General features: G+C 40.5%; 3 protein-coding genes across 3 annotated transcripts; 1 reads left to right on the top strand and 2 right to left on the bottom strand.

Moving 5' to 3' along the window:
• Window positions 1–1,457: 1,457 nt before the first annotated feature.
• Window positions 1,458–2,754, top strand: LOC135680003 (zinc-finger homeodomain protein 2-like). The gene has a single exon (XM_065193985.1). The coding sequence runs from the start codon at window positions 1,756–1,758 to the stop codon at window positions 2,569–2,571; it is 816 nt and encodes a 271-aa protein (XP_065050057.1). The 5' UTR covers window positions 1,458–1,755; the 3' UTR covers window positions 2,572–2,754.
• Window positions 2,755–7,729: 4,975 nt separating this feature from the next.
• LOC135680002 (serine/threonine-protein kinase-like protein At1g28390) lies at window positions 7,730–9,469 on the bottom strand. The gene has a single exon (XM_065193984.1). The coding sequence runs from the start codon at window positions 9,151–9,153 to the stop codon at window positions 8,101–8,103; it is 1,053 nt and encodes a 350-aa protein (XP_065050056.1). The 5' UTR covers window positions 9,154–9,469; the 3' UTR covers window positions 7,730–8,100.
• Window positions 9,470–10,550: 1,081 nt separating this feature from the next.
• Window positions 10,551–13,232, bottom strand: LOC135679168 (cyclin-D3-1-like). Its single transcript, XM_065192625.1, has 6 exons — window positions 12,673–13,232; window positions 12,051–12,137; window positions 11,829–11,927; window positions 11,543–11,744; window positions 11,322–11,443; window positions 10,551–11,163 (listed from the first exon to the last, which is right to left on the bottom strand). Exons 1-6 carry the CDS (start codon window positions 12,973–12,975, stop codon window positions 10,942–10,944), a joined length of 1,035 nt encoding a protein of 344 aa, XP_065048697.1. The 5' UTR covers window positions 12,976–13,232; the 3' UTR covers window positions 10,551–10,941.
• Window positions 13,233–15,751: the final 2,519 nt, after the last annotated feature.

The following is a 15,751-nucleotide window of genomic DNA, read 5'->3' as shown; positions in this document are numbered from 1 at the left end:
CTGAGGTACGGCGGCAGGGCATGGCGTCAGTGCAACCCCGGATGGTCTGCCCAAGCTCACATGACATGAACCCACCTTTTCCCACGCCTCACCGCCGTTCCTTATCACTCAGAACACCAACCAGCCTTCTCCCATGACAGTCATTCAAATCGGTAGACATCCCTCGTGCACTGTTCTTCTTCAATCAAACACTTGATGCATGTTATCTGATAAGCCTGCTACATGTTCGACGACAGACAGCCGACTCTAACCAGTCCATCCTCCGTTTTCTTCCCTTCTTGTGGCCAGTCTTTACCTCTCTCCTACTTAATATCCATCGACTACGTTGGTGCCTTTTGTTTGTATGCTCTTCTATCGTATGTATCAGGCCACCGCCGCTTTCACCAAGTATTCTCATCTCAATCCTTCAGCCTTACTAAGCATGAGGTGAGGTGAGCCATTCTGCAAGCTTAATAACAGCATAAATGTCAATCTGCTATCAGCATCTAAGATCACAAGGTAATGAATGATGATAACAAAGCCTCCTTCAGAACTGTGCGTACACGTACTTCCGAGCGAGCTCACTAGCAACACCTCTGACCTCAACAGTTCTCCGTTTTTAAGATTTGTACATGAGGAACAGAAAAGAGTACTTGTATTGTATGCTTCCATCGGCTGAAATGAGCAAGGAGGGAGGACCATGATGAATGAATTAAAATGGACCACATCGGACCAGGATGGATCAGAATTAATGTGATGGCAAACGTTCGTCGCAAAGATAAGGTTTGAACGTATCAAAGGCTTCCTTTGGACTTGTCATCGCATGACATAGGAATGGTCCAATATTTTTCGGACTCTTACATCCTTCCAACTTTACTTTATCAAGTGAAGCCCCACAGTTGATGCCATGCTACGACTATTATCTCATCGGCCATGTATATCCTTTTGATTAATTCAAGGAGCTCGAACAGCTAGCTCAATCATTCACACGTGGACCACCTGATTTAGTTCATTATTTGGTCGGTCAACTCCAAAACATCAGTCAACCAACGTTGAACTGGTCAAACCGGATAGAACGAGTCTGAAATAAGCCCTTGTTTATATATAGTCACACTATACGTGACACTGCCGCAGTATCATACGTGTTGGGTAACCTTGTAAGTATACATGGTTATCATTCAGGGACGCGAAACAATGATATATATATATATATATATATATATATATATATATATATATATATATATATATATAGAGAGAGAGAGAGAGAGAGAGAGAGAGAGATTATATTTTGTGGTGTTGCGTGTTGCACTTCTAATCGGGGAAGTCATTTCATGTTGACGCGACGCTTGTGCAGTTGAACAGGGGTGAAAGGGAAAACAGTAAAAAACAAAGGAGGAAGGAGGCTGTAAGCGTGGAGGGGTGGGTTTAAGTAGGGGTAGCGGGGTGGTTTAGGGATGGGCTTAAGGTACCGGGACCAGCCGGTGGAGGAGGCCGTCAGGCAACGGAAGAGAAGCATCCAGTGGCACTCTACTCCATCCCAGAGCGAGAAGTGAGCTTGGAGAACAGAAGCAAGAAGGGGAGGGGGGAGGGAGAGTGTGTGGGTGCGTGTTACCACAAATGTCTCACGTTACAGCAGAGCGTGGTGTAGAGAATTGATGGTATCCACACTCTCTCTTATCCTCTTCTACTCTTAAGGCTGAGCTGAACAGGAGGGGGAGAGAGAGAAGGCGGAGGAACCGATCCGGAGATCTGACGGAAGGAGAGCCGGTGGGCATGGATTTTGACGACCATGATGAGGGGGAGGAGGTGATAAGGATGCCGGTGGGTTCGAGTTACGATAGCCCCATGGAGAATTCGGGTCGAGGAGGAGGAGCGAAGATGGGCGGAGGGGAATCGGCGGCAACGATGGCGGCGGGGGGATCAGGCCACCGGAAGGCATACGGCTGCGGAGGCGGAGTTAGGTATAGGGAGTGCTTGAAGAATCACGCGGTAGGGATCGGGGGGCATGCGGTGGACGGGTGCGGGGAGTTCATGGCGGCGGGCGAGGAGGGGACGCTCGACGCACTCCGCTGCGCCGCCTGCGGTTGCCACCGCAACTTCCACAGGAAGGAACCCGAGGGAGGTGGCGCCGGGGCGGGAGGGGCCACCGGAGGTGGGGGTGCAATGGAGGTCGCCGGATACCACCCTCAGTTCTCGCCCTACTACCGGACGCCGGCGGGGTACCTCCACCACCACCACTACGCCGCGGCGGCATTCGCGTCGCAACAGCACAGGCCAGCCCCGCTGGCGCTGCCGTCGACGTCAGGCGGGCACAGCAGGGACGAGCAGGAGGACGTGTCGAACCCGATGATGGGGGACGGCGGAGGCGGCATGGTGGCGTCGGGGTCGGGGTCGAGGAAGAGGTTCCGGACCAAGTTTACCCCGGAGCAAAAGGACAAGATGCTGGCCTTCGCGGAGCGGCTGGGATGGCGGATTCAGAAGCACGACGAGGCCGCGGTACAGGAGTTCTGCGAGGAGACGTGCGTCAAGCGGCACGTCCTCAAGGTGTGGATGCACAACAACAAACACACCCTCGGTAAGAAGCCCTAAAGCTTCCTCCACTTCCTATTATCTTATGAAAGAGACGATGGGGATCGAGTTAGGGAGGTTTCTTCTTCTTCTTCCTCATTTCTTTGGTTAAGTTCTTCGGTCTGCTAGTTAGCTGTTCTTATTGTGATCCCCTGGATCTATTGTAGTTCTGTCGGATGCCATCGTAGCTTCTCCTTTGCTTCATGTTTTAGTTTTGGTTTCGGAACGAAGCTTGTGATGGATGATGATGATGATGATGATGAATGGGTTGGAGAGTGAAGGTTGTATGATGGTGGAGGAGAAAGCTCCATTGCTCGTCACCTTGGTGGTGATGTGCTGTAGAGTCCAGTGTTACCACATGGGACATGAGTGGGGCTTGGAATAGGAACACAGTGAAAGGTGATCATGTAGAGGAGGAATGATGTAGGAAATCTGATTTGCCATAATGCCAGTCATTTGGGATCCTCGATGATGACTCCATCAGCAACCAGCACGAAACTGCTGAGGAAATCTTAAAGATGGCAAAGAAACGAAGAAGAAGAAGAAGAAGAAGAAGAAGAAGAAGAAGAAGAAGAAGAAGAAGATATCATGAAAGTTAGAGAAATCAAATAATGATGTTCTATGCCTCTTCCAACGTACAAAAATAATCTTACCGTATGAGTTCATATAAATTGCTAAGGAGGATTAATCATGTTCCTCGTAGATGATCGAGTATAATCATAACATCGATATTTTATGAAACAAATAAAATAATATCATCCTAACACCAGAACTATTTTGAGATGTTCATCTTAAAGCCTACAAGGAGGAAAATTCATCTTACAACCAACAAGAAATAATCGGTGTGATGGTGGCAGTTCATGCACTTTGTAATTTGTTTCTTCGTCTCATGCATCAAAATGATGTGGCTACTTTGAATCATCTTAGAATATTTGATGTAACTCAACATGGTTTACACAATACTTGGAGTGCAAAAATCAATGGAAGGACTTTTAAAAGCTTTGAATAATGATTGTTATTATTCATATTTTCATATCCATCATGAAACTCTTGATAATAATACATATAATCGGAGTGGTCATAATGATCATGAGGAGAATTCAGCAAAGCATCAAATAACAAGTAACAAAGTTCTCCAAAATCTTAGTGTCACTACACAAACTACATAGCTCTTAGAAGACAGTCTCCGGATATTATTATCTCATCTTAGTTCTCATGCAAGACAAATCGAAGTATTATATTTAAGAAATATCATATCTATGCAACAACAATCGTAAGTTTCATTTTGTGGGATTAGCTTTATGGTTCTTTTGTCGCTATTAAGATATATAAGAAGTTAAATACTTAGTTAAGTTTAGAGTAATTCAATAATTATTTATAATTTATATTAAAGTTTTTTAGGTCTTTTATAATCTTTTCTCATACTATTAGTATTAACCATTTTATTTTTTTTTAACTATAGTATCCGAAAGTCTTCTAAGCATATGATCATACTATTTCAAACTATTAATACTCATTATCCTTTATTGAAATATTACATAGTTGTTCACGAATAAAAATATTTCTTTTCCTATCTGTCCTAATAGTTTCACACAATCATCTTAATATTATCATCTCGACAACACAATTTTTTTATACATTTTATTTCTTAATTACTTGATACTCATATTCATAATACATTATTAGTGTCATAATTATTTTGTATATATTTTTAATGTCCAATGATCATATATGACTCTTGATGTCTCTCGTCGTATAACTATTTTATTTTTACTCTATAAATAAGACATTGATTGGTCTTTTTGTCATATTAAATAATTGATCTAATATACCTAAGGATTTTTCTTAAAAATATTTCTTGTCTATCTAATTTAATTATATTTATTTATTTTTAGAATAATTAAAATTATATTTTATATATTAAGTTTTAGTTCAGTCAAACTTCTTTTTCATCATATTCTTAAAAATATTTATATTATCATTTTAAAAGTTCTATTAGTCCCAGTAATTTTTTTTTACTATCACTTTCTTCTTTTATTTTCTATAATAAATATCTAATATCATCAATGTATATTGATTCATCAAACTTTTATCATGTATAAACTTACAATTCTTACAAATAACTTTATCTATCTTTCTAGTAAAAAAAAAATATATTTGACTATAGTTATGATCACTCTTATAAGTAATCAAATATTTATCTCTCTTCTTAAAATGAGTATTTATAATCATAAGATCATATGAAGTTAAAAAATCTAAAATTATAGTATTATTTTCATTTCTCTCCATATAACAAAAGCCCCTATGCATCTCTCTATATTTACTATATATTTTTCCTATATAATCATTCAAATTTCTTTCAATTATAGACATTTATTGAATGATATCACCTAAGTTTTTTTCAAAAAAAATTTTGGTTTAATGATCCAGTCTGACTTAAGAGACATAATCACTAATGATATTCAAAATATATTGTCCTTCCACAAAATTTAAAATTATAATTCTATATTCAAATCTTTTTAATCTAAAATAGTATTCTTAAGATCCTAATCAATAATAATTCCTACACAATCTTTGTGTTTAACTTTTATAGTATATCAAACTTTATATTTAACACTATTAATCTCCCTAGATTTTTTTTTACTGACTTAGTCTTTTGTAAGAATATAATATTTATTTTTTTGATGTTTATCATTTTTATTTTTTTTAAGTTATATTTTAAATTGCTAATCAAACCATTATATTCCTCCAAAAATTTTACACAAATACACATATATCCCTTCAAAAAATTTATATTTTATTATATTAATAATTATTCAGAACAACATTTTAAGTACCTAATATACCTTTTACCACTTTCAAAAATAATTTGTCCCTACATGTTTGTTGATATTCTTGGAGGGTAATATTAATGTTAATTTGAGTATCAACTCATGGAGATTAATTGCAACAAAGTACTTATAATTTCAGAAGAATATGCATGCATAATATGGATTTAGAGAGGAAAAATAAATAAAAAATTAATTTTGATAGAATACATATATATATATATGGAGGTGTAAGAAGGAAAGTGGAGTGGGTGGTGCATTAGATGCCATGCACACAGATCTTATTTGGAGCATTGCACATTAAATTTGTTCCTCCCACCTGGTCCCACTTTATGGGCATAGGATATTTGGTGGGGACTTGATTGACCTTCTACTCTCTCTCTCTATCTATCTCTTGGGTTGAACGGTGAGCTGCTCTCTATCTCTCTCCTTCTATTCTCTTTCAACCAGTTCTGTTTCCTTTGGCTCTCTTTTGGCCCCTTTGTGGCGTGGGATTCACTCTATCTTCCAACTAGGCGTTGGCATGTGATAGAGACGCCGTTCGTGCTCATCGAGATCTTCACCTGTGTAGATCTTAAAGCACCGTCGTCGTCTTCCATCTCTCGGGCTATATATATATATATATATAATAAAGTCATCAAACCCTACTAAGCAATCTCTTCATCTTACTAATTTTTTTTACCTCAATAAATGATATATATTTTTTATTAAAGAGGTATACTTTAGAGTTAATAAGATCATTTAGTCTTATATTTGTTAATACGTATGGGAGTCAAAGACTTGTAAGTTCGTCAGAACTTCCTTATCTTTATATGTGCTTTTTAGAACTTACATGTTTTGAAAGTATAAAATCGTACGAGTACATCCATCGCATAAAGCGGACAATTGCTCGCGAGTCCGATCAACCAAATGATCCCTTATTAGATTCACGTTAGAAGGAAGGTCCGAGGTTTACACCTCGGTCGAGCAAACTCACTCCCGAACTGGCCGACCAAATGAGCTCTTTGTACCGTCTCCCACCATTGTTAGCTGTCCAAAGGTAAGCCTAACTCGCATACGATTGCTCGTTCCACCAAATCCAACTGTTTAGATTGGTGGATTCGAGTCAAAGATCTCCACACCTGATTAAGACATACAAGTGGAAGACCCAACTAGTTTGATCAAGTGGGTCCATAATCTTTGGACTTCTCAACCAAATAGTTGTCCTTGAATCTTGGTGTTGGAATCCTGATGTCGATAGCAAGCATAAACAATATCTTTGGTCAGACTTTAGCATCTTATCACTAGCAACATCGTCATCCGATCCGTCACTATTGCTGAATGTCCATATGGCATGCATGGACTTGAAGAATTCCAACCATATGATTGTCCAATCGAACAAGCAGATAGTGACAACACTGAAATGGTAAGACCAAGACAATGACTTTGTGATGATATTGATGGGCAAAAATCCATCTAATTTGAGAGGGATGTGACTAAAACAAATGCATGAGAGTTCCTCACATAAAATAAAGCCGAAAGTAAGAGAGAGAGAGAGAGAGATGATAATTAAGTTTTTATATTTAAATAATATTTTTTAGAATTCTAATAATGGGGAAGATAAGTAAGTAAAAAATTATTAATTAAGTTAAATCTCCGATCGATCGAATTAATTCATGAATAAATTCTTTAGGTACATATAAGATTAAAGGATGATTCCGACGCTTATAATAGTGACCCCTTTTTAGATGTAATATTTCTTTTAATTGAATCATATTCAATCAAATTAATTTTAAAATCTTATCTCTAGTTTTATGATCATAATATTATATGTAGCATTATCAAAATTATATAAAATTCTTTATATTTAAGGATCGAGATACTAAAGAGATCTAACTATAAGGATAATATGTAATTAGTCCTAAAATTTTATTTTATTTTTACATTGATATTACTCTCATCATCCCTATCTTGTTAATTATTTTATTAATAGGTGAATCAAAACATTCTTTATTAGAATAAATATAAGTGACTCAAATACTAGTTTGAGAAAATGACATCATTACATTTACAAGCAGTAGCAACTATTTTCCTTTTATATCCGTGTTGTACTTTTGATTTCAATTTGTCTTGTTATGGTTCATCGAATCTAATAATCATTTTGGTAATTTCTATCCTCATTGATTAGTATATCTTTTAATACAAAAAAGAAAAATTCGTATCTTGAGTTAACTCAAAATCCCTTTTACATTCTCTTTCATAAATCCTACATATTTATGTATCAATCTCCTTAAATCTTTTAGGGAGAGAAAAATCTTTACAGCATTCAAAGAACTTTTTACTTCATAGTCATCAGAATTTAAAATCACGTATTAATGCTCAATTTTTAATGATTTTTTTGGACAAAAATATTTACAATTCCTAATTCTTTGTAGAAAAAGCAAATTATATATATTATTAATTAAATGTTTTTTTAAGTACGTACATGCCAGTGAATGAATGACTTGCTCGCTGCCCTGTCGCAGACGTGGGAAGCATTATAATGCCAGTCCTCACGAGTCGTGACACTACTGAGGTGGCTGTTATTATCGAACCACGCGCCATCAAATCGACATCATTACACTCATCCCGTTCACAGCAGCGACGAATGCTCTTAGTGGTAAAGCGGGCATCTCGGTGTTTTCTGTTCGGAATAACACGGCCGATCGGAAGAGACGATAAGAAAACTAAAGGCCGCGCGACGTTACGAGCCCGCCACGTCGGACACGCTGTTGCGGCCATTCGGCGGGCGCGACCTCTTCCCCGGCCGTCGCAGAGCCCACCGCCACAACCGCCGCCTGTTGGCCGCCCGAAGCGCCGTCACCACCTCAGCCATCGACGGTCGATCCCCTGCGGCCGGCGCCAAGCACCTCCCTGCAACCTCTGCGACCGCCCTCGCTGCCTCCTCCTCACCCCTATCCTCCGGCGCCGCCCGCGGGTCCCATAGCTCCTCGAACCTCCCGTCCTCCAGCAACGGCGTCGCCCAGTCCACCAGCGACGGCGGGCTATACTCCACGTCGATGGCCTCCCGCCCGCTGAGTACCTCGAGGAGGAGGACGCCGAAGCTGTACACGTCGGTCCTGGTGCTGGCGTCCACAGGGCGGACGTAACCCGGGTCGAGGTAGCCCATGGTGCCTGCCGGAGGTGGAAGAGACCTGTCCTCATCGCCGCCCGGAAGCGGCAGCCGAATGGCCAGCCCGAAGTCTGCGAGGCGGGTCCGGCCCTTGGCGTCCAGGAGGAGATTGGCGGGCTTGACGTCGCGGTGGACGACGCGGAGGGAGTGGAGTTGCGCGAGAGCAGCTGCGGAGCGAAGGGCGAGGCGGATGCGGCGTGAGAAGGGCGGCGAGGGGTGGAGCGGGTCGTGCAGGAGATCGTAGAGAGAGCCATGCGGCATGAGGTCGACGACCGGGATGCGGGGGGACGGCCCAGAGGCCGGCGTAGCGCCGACGAGGTTCACGAAAAGCGGGCTGCGGGGGAGCGACGAGAGGAGGTCGATCTCGGCGTCGGTGGCCGAGGGGGAACCGGAGGAGGCAAAAGCCAAGGAAGGGAGCTTGGCGGCGGCGAGTAAGCGCCCTTGGTCGAGCGAGGCGCGATAGACCGAGCCATGGCTGCCGCGGCCGAGGAGGGCCGAGGCTGAGAAGCCAGAGGTGGCAGCGTGAATCTCCTCATACGTGAAGACCCGGTGCTTTTGGCCCCTCGTCTGCACTTCTTCATCTTCCTCTTGGTACGAACTCTTGCAGCAAGCCAAGGGTCTCATCTTGAGTTCGGAGACAGATTACCGAGGAACGAGGAGTTTGCGGCACGAAATTTGAGGCGCGAGGGAGAAGCGAAGAGATGGCGTGCCGGCGTTGAGGAAGGGATGTCTGTTTCGTGTTCTCCACTAATCCCTGCGTCCACAACACGGGATTGTGCCTCCAACTAAGCTTCTCAGTGCAGCAGGGGAACCACGGCCAACGCTTTGCTACACTTGGGCTTACTCTACCCGCATTGTCTACCATCCATTTAATTACTTCAACTCGGTAGGCCCATGATCCTTCGGTCACGTTATGTCTCGTGTGGGTGTCGCGGAGAGTCTCCTCCCTTGTTTGACGCTCGTCCAACTCCACCTATGCATTGGTTTGACCGTTGACAAATAAAAGTCGAGTACATGGAAAAGTCCACAAACTAATCTCCTTATACGGCATCCGACAAAATACTCGTCTCCTTTGGAATCTATTTTTGGACAAGATGGAAAAGTCTACCAGCGTTGACTTTTCTCAGCACAAAAATGTGGTATCCATGTTTGAAGGAAAGAAACAAACATACATTTGACTTGCTCATTTTGGCTGGCGAGAAGCTGATTTATTGGAGTCTTCTTCGAGACCCAATTTGGGGGTGAAGGTGTGATCGATGGGAGGGGAAGGGATGAAGATATCGCAAGAGCACTCAAGACCGATGGACGATGTTTCGTCACTCATCGCTCTGAACATAAACTTCATACCAAAATGATTACGGCTGTCAGAAAGCCTCATTTCTATTCTTCTGTAGCATCCAAACGGTGGCGAGGAGATGCTCACCTCTCTTCAATCAAGACGAGGCAGCGTTGAAGGAGGGTTCACTTAGGTATTCAGCATAGGCGAGAAGCTAAAAATAAGAGAGGCAGTGGAGGATCACAAGCTCACAGTGCTTCCATGTGATCACCTCCAAATGAAGTGGAGCTCATTTGGTGCTCATCCCATGCCACTGTCATCTCTTGATCCACACCTGGATTAAAAGTATCCACATGTATGGGCACTGTGAAGCCCAAATGCCATGCCACATTGCTAGATTGGATCTCAGGATGATGTACTTGATTATTAGGGCTAAGTAAAGATGCCTAAGGGAGGGAGGGAGCCAAAAAGAGAGAAGACAAGTCTGCAGGGAATAATTCCCTCCATCCTTTGAATACAACTGCTATGATCTTGGTTTAGAAGCTGAAACTTCCAAGAGTGGTCCACCTACAGTCCCACAGCCACCTAATAGACACTGTATCCTGCTCTGATCCTTGAAGGCCATATATGCTGCCTTCCCAAGATTTAGACTGACGAGGGGTGGGGGGGGGGGGGCTCTCTGTAAGCAAATTCCAGGAGTCTGAGCTGACAAGCAGTGAAATAGTAGGGTGACAGGCATTAGAAATACCATAAAACTATTTTTTAAGCAGATAATGACAAATGAACAATAATTCTCACAAGAAATCCACTCCCTGCTATTTTTTCTCTTCACTTTCCATTCAGCTTTCTTTTTCTCTGGTCTGTGTTCACCTTTGATCCTTGAAGGGATTTGTTTCCAGGTTTCCTCGTTTTGCAAAGAAAACCAATACATTATTCCCCGGAGAGGTGTCTCTCTCCTCTCAGATTTATATGTTTGGCATTTCTCATTCTGATTTGTTCTTTCCAATCTGAACAAGCTAGTGGCATTCTTTCTGAACACACCAAAATCCTGCCTAAACAAACCAAAACACTTTGTTTTTTCAAGGTGCTAAAACATCTTAAGAGATCAGGTACACACAAAAACTCCATGACATTGATCATCTGGTTGTTTTCCTCCTCTTGCTAGCTGGAGAGAGACCAAGACATGTTGCATGTGACACAACAGTTGCATCATCACTCTTGTAGCTCAGGCATGCAGCATGCAACACCCCAACAGGGCTTTGGGGCACACAGGATACCGAGGAGACTAGGTCTTTGGCTGACTGCTTCCTCATCAATACTTTGTCTTGAATCACTTCATAACATCCCAACACCCCCTCCTACAGCACCCAACAAAGACAGTAAAAATTCATCCAAGGAAAGAAAACACCTCTTGAGCAACACAATAAAATACATTAATGATCTTTAACTTGAGGTAGTAACACTAGAGAAAGATAGTCTTTTGATCGAAAAAGAAGTAATGTAGAGATCATTTTACCTTAGCTACATGACAGCAACAAGACAAGGCCTCCTCAACATCCACAATCTGGGTTTCTCCCAAAACCAACAGTGCAATGGCTGCAGAAATTACTGAGGGTCTGAATGCTAGGAAATCAATGCCTGCATCCAATTGTTGCATTGTTAAGCACACATCCCAACCCACCTATTCTTGTGTCACACCAAAATCCTGAAATTTACAGCTATGCGCAAGAGATGTACCTCTAATTGTGCTCAGGATGAGTTCGGCAGATCGAGAAAGTGACAACTTGCTAGGTGCACCACAACCATTGAACTTGTGGAGGAAGAAATCTATGAATGAGAAAGGAGTCACAGCTTGCATCCTCCATTTGAGGGTGCTCATCACCAGAAGCTCCATTCTCTGAATTGTCCTTCCTTCAAATATATATTTTGCCTCACCAACCTATACAAGGCAATCCAGGGATGTTTACAACTGCTAATTTTGTGAAGAATATATCAGAGAATTCTACTCCTGATGTCTTCTCACCTGTAAATCCAGGGACAGAGGAACTTCAGTTTCCTCCATCTTGGCAGCCAAAGATAGGCAGGCCACAGATAATAGTTGTGTCATCCAAGCCTTGCCTTGCTGCAATTACAGATAACAAAAGAAAAAGGAAAATAGGTCACATAAAGGCTATACTTGACATAAACAAAAAAGAGCAATGCATGTCTAATAGATCAGATTACAGGCACTGAGAGTGATTCTTACTGGGAGATCATAGGAAGAGAGGAACCTATCCAAGTAATTTACAGATAAATAGGCACTCAGTGGTCCAAAATTGTAATGAGCATGAACCTGTTCGACAAACCAGAAATGCCATCAATCCACAGCTGAGGAGAGGAAAAGAAGAATCAAAGCTTGAGACTAGAAAATAATTGTAAAAGCAAATACACAAGAAACCAAATACGCTTTCCCAAAACCACATTTCAGACAAACTATGCAGGATGGATTAAATAGAAACCATATTGTCTTAAATCATATACACAAAATTATAAGCATAGCACTCATTAAACTACTGGTATTTTAAGAGAAAGTAGTATGACTCTGGACATTACAAGATGCAGGAAAGGGCAGATAAATAGAGGATGAGATAAACAATGCACAAAAGATGGAATAAGTAGAAGAAAGCCTGGATGTAAGCATCAATATGAGATATCGGATACCAACCAAATCGAGTTTGTAACCCTGGTGGTCATCAATTTATAAGCAGTTTCTTTTTTTTGCCTTGTAAACGTATCAACATATACACATAGATTGATCATCAAAATCAAGAAAAAAGCGAAGAAAACAATGGAATAATTAAGAAAAAATAAGAGAAAGAAGAACCCGCCTTCCAAATCCAATCAATAGCATCTCTCCTGATGGAGGAGTCCAACGCCCCAGAACACAGCCTCTCGCGGTAGTCCTCCCTAGGCAGATGCTCCTGCTCTCTCTCGACCAACAAGCTCAACAACTCATCCGACTGCAGGGGAAAACCCGCGAGGATATCCCCATAAAAATCGCACCTTTTTGGTTCAGAAACCCATCCAGGCCTATGCCCGCCCTCCTCCTCACCATCGTCGAAGCCCAGGATGCTGTCGTTGTCCTCAGCGCACAGGAGGATAGAGGAGGCGCAGTCACAACTTGGACTCATTGCTCAGTGAGACAAAAGAAGACCGAGATGCAGACAAGGTAGTTGTGAAAAGTTCACTCTAGAGAAAGGGGTCCCTGTTGTTCCTCCTCCTCCCTCCACCTCTTCCTCTTCCTCCTTCAAAGTTGACTTTTTTTTGGCACAGAAGATGAGTTCAATGCCAGTACTATTCCAGTGTTGAAGGAGAGGCAGAGGAGAGGTGGAGGGGTGTCACTGTTGCATAGAGAGGAAAGTTGAGCTTTTTCTTGAGAGATGGAGAGAGAGAGAGAGAGAGAGAGAGAGAGAGAGTATTTAGGGGAGAGGGAGACAAATAGGGAGGAAATTATTTAAAAAAAATATTTTATTTATTTATTGCTCCATTAGAATGTGGGCTTTGTGGTGTGGGCTTCTGACTCTTTGGGGCTTGTGGGAGTGATGATGACTCACTAAAAAAAATGTGATGATGTGATAATTGATTGGTTGGAAATATTTTGGGTGATTAGATTGTGCATGATATGGTTGTAGAAACTATAAAGGCAAGATATAAGGAGAGGCTTTTGAGACAGAGCACATCAGGGACCAACACAAAAGCAAGAGACAGAGCTTTTATGGCTTGGGAGATGCAAACCTGTGAAATTACAAAGGAAGACACACTTGTTAATATATTACATATTGGTTAACATGAAAACTACTTAAACTACTTGCAATGCATTAGTATTAATCAATAGGCAAGATAAAATCAGTGAGGGATGCTAATTTTGGGGGTCAGTTTATTTTGAGATGGAGATTAGTTAATGGATTATTAAACTTTTATGAGTTTCCATGTAGCTAATTAAGTAAAAAAAAAAAAGTAGTAGTAATTTTTATTGGTTTATATCTTGTGGGATGAGATGCATTATCAAATAAATTCTCAAAAAATGTGCAACATCTTAATTACACCTTACATTTGGACAACCTTTGTAAGTTGTGATGGTGCAGCAACATAGGATAAGGACTGTTAGGTCATTTCAGGGGTTGGGAGGAGCACAGCTCATCTCCTTGGGCAGTCAACATGTTTATTTAGGGGGGAAGGGAACATATCTTTTGAAGGACCTTTCAAGTAAAGTTGAGGGCATTTGTGGAAAATGATATGGCAGGGGCTGACCAATAGGAGCAGGGCTCTGCTCTCTAGTCTTCTCTCTTTTTCTTGGAGATTTGATCTTTTTTATTAGGGTTTCACTCAGACCATCTAATTATCACCTTAATTTTCACACAGATAAATGAGAAATTTCTTTGCAATTGTTTGATGGATTTTTTTTTTCTTCTTCTTGGAAATGCATATGCATATGATGGGGAGCTCAAAATTCAGTGTTTCTGATTCAATTATGTGCAAACTCTTCCTTTATGGAGATTTTACAGCAAACATTTGACCATTGCCAATTTTGCTATGTGTAAATACTAAGGAAATTAAATTATCATATATTTTTTATATAATTAAGTTGTTCCCCAATCAATTGAGAATTTCTGATGCTCTGTAAAACATGAGATGAAGACTTTTTGGAAGAATTGGTCCATGGATTGATTGCATTCCCAAAATGTTAAGATTTGCTCTATCTCCATTGTCATCCCCTCAACAATTCAAATCTTTTTATACAGTCTACAAATCTTAGGTCAATTTGTTGGATTTGTTTTACCATGTAGTGCATGCTAAATATAGATTATATATATATATATATATATATATATATATATATATATATATATATATATATATATATATATATATATATATATAAAATTAACTATATTTAGCATCCCGATTTTTATATTTTTGAAAGTTACGTTGACTCTTTTGACGAAAATACTATAAATCTTACCATTGAGTAACTCTGTTTTATTTTGATTTATTATTGAGCACGTGCGATATTTCTATTAGTAGAGTTACAACGTGAGGAGAAGTAGAGTTCACTTTCATAAATATAACATCAATGTAATTTTTGAAAATATATCAACTAAAATACTAAAATAACTTATTACAAAGGTGATATGTAATTTGCCCTAGGTCATGATTGATTTGCCCGGTTAATAAGTTATATGCAAAGTCATACATCATTAATGTGTTTAGATGAGGTATTAAAAGACATATGAAACACTTTACATATGATTTGTCATTCATGCTGTTGGTTAATTAACCAAAATGAGAAATAAATGAAAATTTGTTTTAGGACAAATTCCTCAATGTTACCACATGAATTCTATTTTTCCAGCTACATCGACTCTGATTTAGCATTTAAAAGTCAGTAGTATCAATAGGGTTTCCGGTTCCTATGTCTCGTTTCAACCATCAATCAGGGAAGGAGTTCTTTCCATCGGTCGGTAGCGTGGGCCCGACGAGGGCAGAAGTCTTGTTTGGCCAATGAGATGGTAGCCTTCCCTGGTTGATGGTTTGATTGAGGCAGGTGAAGAAAAATTACAATTGACTGAGATGGTAATGTGAAAATTTCATTAGATTATTTTACTCTCGACTTCCTCTAGTCACATTGGAAACTTCATTCTTTTTAGAGACTTCAGACCCTCAAAGATCTAAATTCCCCAACCAAACACAAAAATACCACATCTTAGATTGGGATTTGGAGTTTGCAAGTTAGATTTTTTAATATAATCAAACACAAAAATGGTATTTCAATTGGAGTTTGAATCTCCAATTGAAGTTATCTATGTCCATTTTCCTCTGCGATTAAATCCTGCAGCTTAGTTTGCAGCAGTCAACTGTTCTTCAGATGTACTCAGTTCTGAGACCAAGAATTAATATCTGCAGCAT

This window comes from Musa acuminata, chromosome BXJ1-7 (assembly GCF_036884655.1).
Source record: "Musa acuminata AAA Group cultivar baxijiao chromosome BXJ1-7, Cavendish_Baxijiao_AAA, whole genome shotgun sequence".
NCBI classification, from domain to species: Eukaryota; Viridiplantae; Streptophyta; class Magnoliopsida; order Zingiberales; family Musaceae; genus Musa; species Musa acuminata.
The sequence above is the reverse complement of the archived record's forward strand: the minus strand, read 5'-3'. Positions and strand labels throughout refer to the sequence as shown.